The 14,685-nt window shown below is 41.4% G+C and overlaps 1 protein-coding gene across 1 annotated transcript; it reads left to right on the forward strand.

Annotated features, from left to right (window-relative positions):
- Positions 1–443: 443 nt before the first annotated feature.
- On the forward strand, positions 444–2,450 carry LOC131466707 (store-operated calcium entry-associated regulatory factor-like). The gene is made up of 4 exons (XM_058640134.1): positions 444–637; positions 907–969; positions 1,059–1,349; positions 1,437–2,450. Exons 1-4 carry the CDS (start codon positions 457–459, stop codon positions 1,535–1,537), a joined length of 636 nt encoding a protein of 211 aa, XP_058496117.1. The 5' UTR covers positions 444–456; the 3' UTR covers positions 1,538–2,450.
- The last annotated feature ends 12,235 nt before the right edge of the window (positions 2,451–14,685 follow it).

Here is a 14,685-nt window from a genome sequence, read left to right on the forward strand (position 1 = left end):
GGCAGCAGTTTCAGCCAACTGTACAATCTTCACCCGTATACTCACCCGGAAGAGACGGCGTACCGCTGTGACCAGTGCGGGGAGGATTTCAGCGAGCAGAGCTCCTACAGAAAACACCTGCGTGACCACAATGGACCGTACCAGTGTGTCCAGTTAGAAAAGACTTTCACGTATTTCAGTATATACAAGATACACATGCGGGTCCACACCAAAGAGAAGCCATACTGCTGTGACCAGTGTGGGAGGAGCTTCTCCCAGCTCGGGAACTACGAGAAGCTCGGGAACTACAAGTCACATCTAGTAGCCTGTCGCCTCGTTCCACAAGGAACGTGGCTTTGTGGACCTTTGACGTTAGTTAGATAAAGGGTACCGCAGACACTTTGATGTCATTGATAGAGGGATTGGGAGACATGTACATGTACATATTTCCTTTGACAGTGGGAGTGAAAGACAGTTATGGGCAACTTGTACGGTTTTGGTCGCATCAAGGTGAGCTGTGAGGGCTACAACCACCCCAATGATGCCTACATCCTGAAGGGCTCCTGTGGACTGGAGTACTCCCTGGAACTGACTGAAGACGTATTAGATGTAGCCTCATCTGTACCTTTCCTGATGAACTCACATGATGATTGTTGTTTTTATCTAAATTAACTTGTTTAGTTGCATACTTCTAGTCTAATTTTGATTAATATTGATAACAACTGTTAGAATGACAATAGGAGGAGGTCATGCACATATAGATTTCTGTGTAAATCTCACTTTGTTGTTGTTCTGAGCAGACCAGTGCTGAATACCATTACGTGTGACAGATAGTTCAACTGTTCTTTATGTTTAAGTTTCATCACTCGAACCGTTGTGAATTGATCCAAAGAATTGGGGTGTGGTAGTGAAGGCTGACCTTAACAGACCGATGGAGGAGGACACAGGGAAACAGATGGGGCTCCCAAGGAGGAGTCAAGGGATTTGGAGGTTGGATGTCAGATTAATGAGGCTTCATCTTTTTCATCAAACATAGGGGACATATTTAGAAAGTATCTTTCTCTGTCTGCCTGTCTCAGATCTCGGGGGCTTTGCCTCCAGCTTCTTCAGCGGTTTCTCAGGAAACAATCACCAGGAGCAGCAGCAGCAGCACAGTCATCACAGCTCGCACCCGTCTCACAGTGGGGATTTAGGAGGCCTGCTGGTGGTCGGCGTGCTTCTGCTCGTAGCCTATTGCGTCTATAAGCTGTTCCTCAGTGGAAACATGGCCCAGTGGGGGCAGGACGGAGGACAGACTGGTTACCCTGGAGGCAATCACCATGGCTCCACCGCAGGACCTCCACCCCCAGGATTCAAGCCCGACTTCACAGGTACTGTTGTTACTGGAGAAGGATTTAGTCGGCAACAGTAAGTCCTAGACCTTCTCCACTTGACAAACTTTTCCTCTTTCTGTTCAGGACATGCTGGGGCAAACCCAGGCTACGGTTTCCATAGTGACTACACTCATGGCCAACAGTTCCCAGGCTCCTCCCACTGTCCAAAATCCTGCAGACAGTGATTGGTCCATAAGAAAGAGTTGTTTGGAGATTTTACACCCTGAGGCCACACGTCCTGATCTCCACGAACACAAAGTAGATCAGACTCATACAGAGAACACATGGAAACATTGTGTTGGTGCTAAGGCCTGTTTTATTATTTGTTGCAAGCTATAGGGACCTGTGCTGTCCCCCTTCCTGTTCACCATATACACCTCGGCCACCTGCAAGTTCTCCACTGACTTTGTGAAGTGGGCCAGTGAGAACCACCTGATTCTGAATGTGACCAAGACCAAGGAAATGGTGGTGGACTTCAGGAGGAACAGGACAGCTCCACAACCGCCGAGGGTGCTGGGGGAGGACACAGAGATGGTGTGACGCTGAACAACACACTGGACTGGAAGGCTAACGCCAGCGCTGCGTACAGGGAGCAGGCTGCGATCCTTTGTGATGCGATCCGTTGATGTATGCAGCGACATGTTGGAGTTCTTTTACTGTCTGTTGTGGCCAGTGCTCTGTTCTTTGCTGTGGTGTGCTGGGGGAGCAGTATTGGAGCCGGTGAAACAAACAAACTCAACAAACTGATCCATCATTGGCTGCAAACAGGTCACCGTGGATACTGAACAAAGTGGATAACCCTGAACATCCTCCAGGCTCAGGAGAGCACATTCTCCGCTGTCACAGGACAGATTCAGGACGTCATTCCTGCCATCAGCCGTCAGGACTTACAAGAACTCTCTGTAATAACTGCACAATGTCTCTTCATGAGATCAATATTAATCAGACTACATTAGTCTCTCCTTTATGCCATTCTTTTATTATTGCACTATTTTCTTGTACATCTGTACATTTTATGATTAATTTTTTTTTGGATTTTATTTTGTGGCTGTGTTAAAACAATGTCCCCTTGGGGATGAATAAAGTATTTCTATTCTATTGTATTCTAGATGTCTGGTTTGGAATGTAAGAGGGTAAATAACTGTATGAAAAGGAAACGTATATTAAGTAGGGGGGTCAAATTATTGCATTAATTGCAATTAATTAATTAAAGTCATATTTAGTGCACTATGGTTTTTAATCGCGTTAATCTCATTTTTAATCTGTAACTTTACGCCCACGAGGCCAGACTAAAACACCCCGACGGCACCATTAATAAAGGTAAAGTGATAGAAGGAGTTAGCTTACCACCGAAGCAGCTCAAGTTTAGCCTACCACATCAATGCAAGGCACCCAGTCACGAGTGCAGCCACAGCTAACCTTAGCAGCGAAGACGTTAGCAATTTAGCGAGCCATAGCAAAGCTCTTCACCAAACTAAACTGGGGGAGAGTCTGTTACCGACAGGCTACTTTCTAGATCCTTTGGAGAGCTACGTCACATAAATGTGCGCGCGCAGTTTGGGGTCAGAAAACACACTCGGCCTGAAACTAGTAGAAGTAGTAGTACTACTAGAAGTTAATCAAAGGCATTAACTACTTTAACTGTTCACAAATTGCGCTGTAACAAGTAATCCTGCATTAATCATTTAAACTAACCTTAAACTAAATTAACTCAATCTTTTTGTAAGGGAGGAAATATGTACCAACATGTAACAATCCCTCCCCAAGGTATTCTGTCTTTCTGGCGTTAGGAAGAGGTTTTTCAAAATAAAGTAAAGTAAATATTTATTTAATTTGACTCCATTTAAAGAACAAATAACTGAACTTTTAAATATTGGTGGGAATTAAAGTTAACCAATCATTGGAAATGTAAACCCTTTAAGATTTAAATCCTATTGTCAAGAAATCTGACATCAGTCTTGTTCACGGATGGTTTATATTATAAAAAACACTCAGTGACCTTTTTCCACATGGACGATTAGTCCTGATGCCTGGGTTGAAGTCAACAGTTTACAGGACAATGATACTCAATCTTTTCTATTCAACTCAGAGGTGAAGGGTATGAGTGTTAAATCAGAGAGTAAATAAATATTCAATAACAGATTTTTAACTATTTAAAACGAAAGTCTTAACAAGGCAATATTAGAAATTAAGGGTTAACATACCAGTTTATTGAAATGTCAAAAGTAGAAAATACAGCCAGTAATGGCGCATTTCTACCGGCTCTACTCGCCTCACCTCACCTCACCTCGCCACGCCATGCCACGGTTTAAGTAGAGTTCCATTAGCATAGTACCTGGTAGCAGGTACTATTTTAATACCTGCTCCGGCGAGGTTCCAAGCTTGCTAGTAGTAGGTACTATGCAATAATTGGTCAGACTGCCGGCCGCTGACTGGCCAGCAGTGATGGGAAAAACGGTGTTATAAATAATATTTATTTTATAATTATTTTTTTCAGTAACAAGTAATCTTATTGATTACTCTTACCATCTTAATAATGCTGTTACCATTACTGCCAAAATTACTATAAATGAAGCTGTTTCATTCATCAGACCAACTAGATCTCTGAGCCGAGAGGCAAAGACTTTGTTTTGCTATTCTTCCTTGGTTAGTGAGCAGTGCACGAGTCAAGCGCATAAATGCTGACGATTGGCTGGGGTTGAGTAAAATTTCATGCTAAGCCAATCAGAGGTAGAGTTGGGCGGGTGTTCGAAAGCATGCATAGTCAGACACACAACAAACAACACAAGCAAGTCAGTTAACGAGAGACAGGTATGGCGAGCCCAAATAATCCAAAAGGAGCCTTCTCCAAATGGAAGTATAGCCATTACTTTTCCCTCCAGGAAATCAAAGCAACGAATGTCATCGTAAAATGCACATTTTGACCTGGGCAAAAGTTCCTATCCACGTCGGTGTCAAGTAATTCAAACTTACTCAAACATCTTTCAACACTGCATGCTTCCACGAAATTAGTGGCCAAGACCGCCGAAGGAGAAGGAGACAGTGCCACAAAACCCAAGCAACTGAAGCTTGATTGTAAGGCCCCGCCACCACACGTTTTGTCTCAGACGGAACTGAACAAACTACTAGCCAGGTATGTTGTGGAGGATATGCTGCCATTATCTACGGTTGAGTCGGACTCATTCAGGGCACTAGTTACCAAAATACCGGTCAGAGGAGGGGTAGCCCTACCGCGTAGAAAGACGCTTTCTAACTATATAGACGCCCAATATAAACAAATGAATGTGGAGCTCAAACAAACGTTTGAGAAGTTAGAATATGTGTCTACCACAGCAGACAGATGGACTGCATGTAACAAGAGCTCTCTAGGCGTAACAGCGCATTGGATAAATCCACAAAGCATGGAGCGAGGTAAGGCAGCCCTGGCATGGAGGAGGTTCAAGGGACGCCATACATACGAATACATACATACAAATTGCAACAGAGCTTTATCATATCTACTCCTCACATGGGATATCATTCAAAATCACCACAACAGTCACAGATAATGGCTCAAATTGTGTAAAGGCCTTCAAAATGTATCAGCAAGTGGAGCAGGACGACCAGGAGGATGAGGTGACGTTTACTGACATCAGTGAGGCCTTGCAGACCAGTGTTGTTTCTGATGATGATGATGATGGTGATGAAGATGATACTGTAATCAGAGATGTGCTTCACACACCCTGAACCTGGTGTCATGCACTGATATTGACAAGTGGTTACTGTCAACACCAGGAATCAGGAATCAGACAGCACCTTACCTCCAGAGGTTTTAAAGTTTGAAATCTTTTTTTGAGATTTTATATTTTTTAAGTTTAAACTGTTGGTTATTTTCTTCTTTCTTTTTTTTATTGTTGGGCTGACCGGGTTCTGGAGAGACTGAAATTTCGTTCTGACCTCATGTCTTAATGTGTGTTGGAATCATGGACGCATTTACGTCATACACACACAGGTTTGTGTAGCTATTCTTGACTGCCAGTTATTTGGAAACCAAAACCTCACCTCTAATCTCAGAGATAACCAGGGGGGTAAACGACGTAAACGTGGCCTTGCGGTCAGGATGGCTGCTAATGATAAGCCAGTCTATCCAGAAACTATAGTTTATATACTAATATTTTGAAGTTTATTGATAAGTGAAAGATCGATAACCCCTGTGCTTATGTGTGGGCGTGTAGGATCTTTCCAGTACCAGCACAGCCATAGATTAAGTTTCTGGTAAACTGGGGGGTATTCCATCAAGCAGGCTAAAGGCAAAGCCAAGCTTAAATGGCCAAGTCTGGCTAATATGAGTGAGAGTTCGGTTCCGTCAAAGAGGCTGAGATTAGCCCCAACTCAGTAACCATGGAAACTATGACTCTGGCTAAGCCATAACTGTGGCTCAGGTTTCCGTTCCATCAATCTGAGCCTCAACCCTGTTCCACCAAGGTGGCTAATGTGAATGCTAGCCATGTAACCATGGTAACTTATGCTGCTAATATTTCCGCCGTAGGGAAGTAGTTGAACCCACTTTATAAATTTGTTCCCATATCCAAGTCTTTCCAGAGTGTTAAAAAGGTAAGACCACTCCACCTTATCAAAATTCATATATATCACATATAATGCAATAAATTGTTACATGCATGTCATTAATGAATTATCACCAAGTTTTACTGCAATAGAGAATAAATGTCATATGATTTAAGATTGATATTTGTAAAACCCTCAGAGCTATTATATTTGTTATCATCCCGGTTCAGTAGAAGTAATGGGGGACTACATCCAGAAGAGGGCAGTGAAGCTACATTACCAACTGTTGTAAAACACCAAACAACATGACATCAACATCGACTGAGCTGTTTGCTATGGAAGAAAAGTGATGTCACGAGGATCACTGTGATGTTCATTACATTACATTACATGTCATTTAGCAGACACTTTTATCCAAAGCGACTTACAAAAGTGCATTTAAACGTTTGGGTACAAATAAGAGCTAGAAGTAAGTAAGAGCTTCAAGTAGATCAAACTATGAAGTGCTAGTCATAAGTGCGATGTACAAGTTTATGTTTTTTTGGGGGGGGGTTTTGTCTTCTTAGTCGAGGTAGAGTCGGAAGAAATGTGTTTTTAGTCGGCGTCGGAAGATGTGGAGGCTTTCAGCTGTCCGGATGTCGATGGGGAGATCGTTCCACCATTTGGGAGCGAGGACAGTGAACAGTCTCGAGTTCTGCGAGTGCCTCTGCGATCCTCTCAGTGAGGGGGCAGCGAGCCGGTTTGTCGATGCAGAGTGGAGTGGGCGGGCTGGGGTGTAGGTTTTGATCATGTCCTGGATGTAGGCTGGACCGGATCCGTTTGTAGCATGGAACGCAAGCACTAGAGTCTTGAAGCGGATGCGAGCAGCTACAGGAAGCCAGTGAAGGGAGCGGAGGAGCGGTGTAGTGTGGGAGAACTTTGGTAAGTTGAAGACCAGTCGAGCTGCTGCATTCTGGATGAGTTGCAGAGGTCGTATGGCACATGCAGGAAGACCAGCCAGGAGGGAGTTGCAGTAATCCAAGCGTGAGATGACAAGAGCCTGGACCAGAACCTGTGCCGCCTTCTGGGTTAGAAGAGGCCGTATCCTTCGGATGTTGAGCAACATGTATCTGCAAGATCGAGCTGTTGCAGCAATGTCTGTCCAGAAACTGCTTAATTTCACGGCACCTATGATTCTTGCCTCTGTCTCTGATCTTCTCCAGAGCTTTAATGCTGTTCTGTCTATAGAACGACTCGAGCGGTATCTCCGCCGCCTTCATGTGATTATCCACCGATCCGTTGCGGTCCTGCCGTTGGAAGTTTAGAAATTTCGCATACGCGTTGTAAAGGACGCAGCAAACAAACAATGTAACATTGTTTGTTTGCTGCGTCGTTCAACCGAAAACAGGCTCCACCAAGTAAAACTATCACACCTGACGGAGGGGACGAGAATTGATTACCCTGTCCCGTTGACGCGAGCTCAGTGTTGCCGTTGCCTCCGTCTGTCGTCTTGACATAAAACAAAATACTTCCTGTTTGCTACACTGAGAAACGCAGAGAGAGAGTTGTTGGGCATTGTGTGAGCTCATTTGAAAATGCTTTGACTGTAGCAGACATTTGTTTCTACTGAAAACAACAGACTAATTCAATGTGAGTGTGAGGGTTAATCCAAACTGAAGAAACTTCATACACTCACACATTATGTTGGTGAGTTGGGATCTCCCATTGTCTCTTTCTTCTGACAAAAAAAATCACTTTCATCAGATGATCAAATGGGAGACATGGTGTTCAGTGACATGCCCTTGTTCAAATCTGAGTGTGTGGCTTCACTCTTTAGCTCGTACATTAATATGGCCCTCCCTTCGTGGGAATTATGGGAGTTGGTGATGGACGGCAGACGCACCAGAGCCGAGTTCAGCCGTTTGCTGTCCTCCGTCATCAAGAATATTGTGGATGTGATCAGCACATCGGTTTTTCAGGTTGTGAAGCCGCAGGTTGTTTCCCACTCAGGTTTAAGGAACGAGAACCATAATTACAGATACGTGACAGTGGAGGATATCCTGGCCACGTTTGACACAGCTTTCCACCTTGGCCTGGAAGCAGCGCTGGGACTCAGAGTGAAACCTTCTTATATCACAGACAAAATGCTGCAGTTGTTAGCAGCCGAGGTGACAAATATCCTCAACCAGTTGCTCGACTCAGAGGAGCTAGAGGACAGTCCCGAGTCGTGTCATAGCCAAAATGCACCAAAAGATCAAGTCATGTGACAGCCAGGATGCACCAGAACATACCGAGTCATGTGATATTCATATATCACATGACATATATCACATGATTCATATTCAAACTCAACAGTTTGAGTTTGAATAGACTCAAATTGTTGAGTCTATCTTCACATATACATTGTGAAGATATACATTATCTTCACAATGTATATGCTCTTTAGCCTCATTAAGAGGTTTACATTGACCTGGACTCAAACCTCCTCTTCATCCACTAACTCCACACCTTTCACAAACCACTCGCATGGTCCCCAAACCTTCTCAAAAAGTTCTTGTTTCCCTCTTTGTATATATGTTATTTTTTCCAAAGGAAAGGTAATTAACATTTGCCTGACCCAATGAGTGACACTTGCTATGCTGCACTTCTTCTTCTTCTTTTTTGCATGTAGAAGACACAAGTCTATCATAGTTTGTTCACTCTTTGTGATTTTTGGGGTAAAGTCCTAAAATAAAGAAAACTGGGCTTATCACAAGATCTTTTCTATTGCTTTTTTAATTTCTTCCCAAAAAGCTTTGACCTTACTGCAGTCACACACACAGTGGCATAGCGTCCCCTCTTCCCTCATACATTTTGTACATAAATCAGGAATATTACTGTTATATTTATTTCATTTAACTGGTGTGATATAAGTTCTCATTGTCCATTTATACTGTAACAATCTCAAACTCGTGTTGACTGATTGATCCCCAGTCCTCTGGAGAGATCTCTTTCCCCAGGTCTTTACTCCATACGTTTTTTTTACAATCTGAATTTTCTGATGAGTTAGACATCAATACATCATACATCTCTGAAATAGCACCTTTGCTTAAACTATCCTTAGACATCAATTTTTGAGGACTTAATTGTATACCATGAGATGGCACCAATTATTAACTGTAGAAGAGCAGGGATTGTTTTGTTAAGGTGGGAGAGAAATAAGATAACGTCATCTGCATATAGAGAAAGTTTATGTTCTGTCTGGCCAATTGTTATTCCAACTATTCCTGTGTGCACACGTACAGCTATAGCAAATCGTTCAATCGCCAGAGTAATCAAGAGAGGATGCCCTGACATCCTCTCTTGATTGAGATCATTTTTGATATATTTTTGTTCGTTAATATTTCCGCTGTAGGGAAGTAGTTGAACCCACTTTATAAATTTGTTCCCATATCCAAATCTTTCCAGAGTGTTGAAAAGGTAAGACCACTCCACCTTATCAAAAGACTCTTCGGCATCTAGAGATAGGAGGGCCATATTTGAAGTGTCCTTTAAGCTTTGCATAATATTAAGGACCCTCCTAACATTGTGGAACCCTTGGCGGCCAATGACAAACCCATTTTGATCTCTATGTATTACACTGGGTAATGTTTCTTGTAACTGTCTTGCTAAGATTTTACACAGAATTTTGAGGTCAGAATTTAGTAGACTCATTGGTCTCATATTTTCGCATCTATTGTTGGGCTTCCCTGGTTTTGGCAATAAAGTTATTAATGCACAAGTCATTGATTTGGGTAAACTACCATTACAAAATGTTTCCAAGAACATTTCTAGTAGTGGTTTAAGTAACTTTGTCTTATTTTTATACAAGTCTATTGGGATTCCATCAGGTCCTGCTGATTTTCCTGCCTTCATGTCATCAACAGCGATGCTTATTTCCTCTTCTTTAAGATCTGCCTCTAGCATCTCTGCATATTCTTTGGAAATAGTTGGAATATCCAGCTTATCCAGAAATGTCTTTTGGGCCTGGGGATCGTCCCATTTGACACATGCTGTTGTTTGTGTTGTATTATCTTTAAAATAATTATCTATTTCTGTTCCCACATACTTCACAAAATCAGCGTCTTGTAACCATTTCTGACTCAGAGTCCATGTGGGTGGATCTCTAATAAGGTTCCCATCTGTGTATATCATACAGCACAGTCCGTGATCTGAAATTAATATACTACCATAGGAACAATCCTGTATTTTAGAGACCAATGATGCAGAGATTAAAAGTAATCTATCCGTGAGTATGTCTGATAAGTACTTGAGTGAAAGGAGTAGACAACATCATTAGGTTTCAAGTGTCTCCAGATGTCTAACAGATTTAACTCTTTAATGAAATGATGAATGGTTGTTCTACATCTATTATGAGTTTGATCAATACCTGTAGATCTGTCCCTGACTGTGTCTGGCGTACAATTCTAGTCCCCAGCAATTATATACTCTCCTGGGAGGGATGCAAGCGTGAGAAATACATTTGTAAAAAAGCTGGCTTCATCTGTGTTGGGGCCATATATATTAACCAAGTTCAAGTTTACTGAGAGCAGCGATCCCTGGATGACCAAATACCTACCAAGTTTATCCTCGATTACATTAGAAACCTGAAAGGGCACTGATTGGTGGATTAGTGTCACGACTCCCCTTGCCTGTGTTGTAAATGATGCTGCATAGACGTTCCCCTGCCACCTCCTTCTAATTCTTATAATGTCCTCTTTTAAGGTGTGTGTTTCCTGCAGAAAAACTATTGTTGAATTGGTGTCTTTCAACTTAATCATAACCTGTTTGATTTTCTTAGTTTTTTGTAAACCTCTGCAATTCCAGGAAGTACATTTAAGTTCTACTTTTTGAGACATTCCAAATAATATACCATGAGGCCCCCTTAATGAAAATTACATATCTAAGAGTATGAACACATTTAAACCCTAGAACATTGATTAAACACACTGAACAGTAGAAAAACAATAACCCCATTCTCCCAACTAAATGGGATGCCCCCCTAAATTTGCTTCCGGCTGCTGTTGTGAACAGATCCCTGGATCAGTCCACTCAGTCTTCTCTCGGACCGGTTTAAAACAAAAAGAAAAAAAAATGGGAAATTAGGTGTAGTCTGCCCTTGCCAACCTGCTCCGTTTTACTTCAATCCGAATAGTTACTCCTGAGAAAAATGTACAAGTGCAAGCTCATAATTCGCCAATGTTAAAATACTGACATCGTTGCAGCTTTTAATGCCATTATTTACTAAATGAACTTATTTCGTATTTACTAAAGAGTGAAAAATAAGATAGAGGACAATGTTTGAGCTGAGCTCCATTGAAATAACAAAAATGATAGTATTTCTATTCTATTATTACACGGCCTGTGTACAAACCATCCTACATCTGCAGCAGCTTAATCAAAAACATTCAAACTTACCTGCCTTTTTATGGCTCAACAGTGTATGCTCCTTTATGTAACAACAAACATCCCTGACCGGAGTATGTTGTATAAACCTGTGCAAACATTATTAACTACCAACATTCAAAATACTGATACACTAATGCCTTTAACTTTACCATATTGAGAAAGAATATTTTACTTTAAGAAAACAAACAAAAACAAAAACAAAAAAAAACAAAAAACAGAGGATTTCACGTTTCGTTGGTTCCCTGTTTTAGTACCACAAATTATTTAGTTTTTACAGTCTATTGTTGCACATTCCATTTTCCTGTGTGACAATCCGCTTACAGACCTGTTGCTTCCTCTGTCTCAGGCTTCAAAATGTACTCTTGCAGCTTCTTCTTTCACCTTGTTTATGAAGTGCTGCACCTCCGTCGGAGTGTTAAATGTGCGTGTTTGTTCCTTGTAAGTTATCACCAGTTTGGCCGGGGGTATTATGCCGTGTCTGAGGTCCAAGGCTGCGCAGCTGCTGGTGTACCGAGTCGTACTGTCTCCGTTGTTTGTGCACTTCGGTGGCGAGGTCGTTGTATAAGCGCACCTGTTGGTTTTTGTAGAGGATATCTTTCAAGTGCTAGTTGCAAGTGTCCGGGCCCTCGGCCCCCTCGGGCAAATTCACCAGCCTCAGGTTATTCAGGCGCGATGTCATTTCCATATCTACAACTTTATCCTCCAGAAATGTGTTCCTTTTCTTCAGTGCTTTAGCCGTTTCTTGTAGCTTGGCATGTTCGTCCTCCACGGTTGATAAACGTACCTCAGCTTGCTTTATCCTTTCGGTGCACTCGGCCAGTTCTTTTCTGTTTTCTTCAACGGCGTGCAGGATCCCATCAAGTCTGGTCGAGAACACAGACTTCAAGCAGTGTATCGCCGCCAGTATCTCTGCTTTAGCTCCAGTTAACTCACTGTCGTTTTCTTCAGGAGTCTTCATGCTAACGTTAGCCTCTTTGCTAGCTTGACTTTCCATTTTTTGTGCCCTGAAGTCAGTTAACTTCGCTTGCGTCTGTATTTTCCCTCGACTTCTGCTCGATTTTCCAAGATTTGACATCACCGCTTCCAGACCTAAAGTCGCCTACACTATTTAGGTGCAGTTCTATATTTTATATCAGGATTTTAAGGATTGTTGGTGGAGCAGGGTTGAGCGTGACTTACCAGCTCGAGGTCATACCAGAAGTCCGCAAACTGCTATTTTATTGAACAAATTAAATCCAGCCTTGATAATGGAGGTGTCATTTTCCAAGTTTGACTTTTCATTTAAAGCTCTAACATGGATGGAATCTTATTTAGATTCAAGAAAGCAGTGCACCAGAATTAATGATGCATGCTCTTATTTTGCTAATAGCACATTTGGAGTCCCACAGGGATCAATTTTAGGACCAATTTTATTTAGCTTATACATTAATGACCTGCCCAGAAGTGCATATACAAATGTATGCTGACGACACAGTTATCTACACACATGCTAATGATAGAGATCAGGCTGCATCCTAACTCACTGCAGTACTACACAAAGTCTCAGACTGGCTAATTAGCAGCTGTCTGACTCTCAATGTCAGTAAAACAGTTGGTACGTATTTCTCCAACAAGAGAAATGCACAGCAACAACCTGATATTTTTGTCAAAGGAGAAGGGATTAAAATTTTTGCATAATCATTGATTGACTTTTAAAAAGCATATAAAAATGGTATCCAGAAATGTTAGAGCTAGTTTAATTAATTTTAGACATATTAGGCATCAATTACCTTTTAGCATGCTGCTAAATTGTTTATGCATTCAATGATCCTCTCACATCTGTCATGTTGCGCCACAAGCTGGTCCCAGGCAGGTGTGGCTACACTGAAACCCTTGTATAGACTTTACAAACAGGCTGTGAAAGCGATAAAAAAACCAAGACACTACCATCACTGTACCATTATAAAAAAGCATAACCTGTTGACCTTAAACACTTTTCTGTTTTTTGCTGACGTGCTTGATGTACAAATTGATGCATGACCTTGCACCACCACCACTCAAGCACTGTGTCACGAAGCATCAAGTCTGTTAGTGTTTTTGTTTGCTTAGTTTAGTTATTGTGTTAGTTTAGGTTTAAAGTCACGTTAAGTTCATGTCACTTTTGGTGTGGGTTTGATTTTCACTTCCCCTTTTATTTTGGTAAATGTCATGTCTTCCTGTCGTGTGGTTTCTTCAGTTGTTTTGACACATCTCCCCTAAATTCCCTCATGCACGTCACCTGGTGATCCTTTAGTAATCACTCCCACCAGCCCTTGAATCCCTCTCCCCTATATAGTGTCCCCAGTTCCGTTGTCATTTGCCAGTGCGTCGTTTATGTTCCTAGAGGCAGGCTAAAGGCAAAGCCAAGCTTAAATGGCCAAGTCTGGCTAATATGAGTGAGAGTTCGGTTCCATCAAAGAGGCTGAGATTAGCCCCATCTCAGTAACCATGGAAACTATGACTCTGGCTAAGCCTCAACCATGGCTAAGCCATAACTGTGGCTCAGGTTTCCGTTCCATCAATCTGAGCCTCAACCCTGTTCCACCAAGGTGGCTAATGTGAATGCCAGCCAAGTAACCATGGTAACTTATGCTGCCGGGCAAACCTGGTCTGTAGCAGGCTAAAAGTGAAGCTTAGCACCATCTATGATCAAAGAATGTCCAATAGACAGAAACAGAGACACACAACTGTCATGGAATGATAAAATAATATGTAAAACATAAAATATATAATAAAATCTATTAAAGAAATTATTTATACTAATAATTATATATTATATATAAATACATGAAAGAACATTATCACCAAAATAAAATATAATAAAAAAATAAGACACAAATAGATACAAAATTAAACTAATTAGCAAAAAAATATAATAAAAGGAAATTTAAAGAGATCATCATTCTTTTGATGTAACAAGGGTTAGGGCCTCCGATTGATAGGAGATAGATGATTGATTTGCTGTCACCTGCATTCACTTACTGTAATAGGGGTCCTCGTCTCCATTGAATTGCTTGATTTGCTAAATGATTCTAGATAAATAATCAATAGATCTGTCATATGATTATTTCCTATAGAATGATAACCAACATTGCATTTCTTCATGTAATAATCTACCATCAATTGTATGATAAATGTGATGAGTCATGTAAAATACTTTGATTAAATGTAGCCTATTATTATCAAAAATGTAGGCAAGGCTACTTTATATAGCACATTTTAGCACAAGGTGATTCAAAGTGCTTTACATAAAATAACATGAAAATACAACAATTCAACATATAGCATCTGGGACAAAATACAGAAGTAGCACAAATACAGCATGTAAAAATGACAGGCTTAAATGAAAAGGATATCAATTCTA

The sequence above is a fragment of the Solea solea genome, chromosome 10, assembly GCF_958295425.1.
Source record: "Solea solea chromosome 10, fSolSol10.1, whole genome shotgun sequence".
Taxonomy (NCBI): domain Eukaryota; kingdom Metazoa; phylum Chordata; class Actinopteri; order Pleuronectiformes; family Soleidae; genus Solea; species Solea solea.

Coding starts and splice junctions, on each gene's coding strand:
- LOC131466707 (XM_058640134.1), top strand. CDS start 457: ATGGGCAACTTGTACGGTTTTGGTCGCATCAAGGTGAGCTGTGAGGGC. Junction 638..906: donor CTCACATGATGATTGTTGTT/TTTATCTAAATT, acceptor TGACCTTAACAG/ACCGATGGAGGAGGACACAG. Junction 1,350..1,436: donor ATTCAAGCCCGACTTCACAG/GTACTGTTGTTA, acceptor CTTTCTGTTCAG/GACATGCTGGGGCAAACCCA.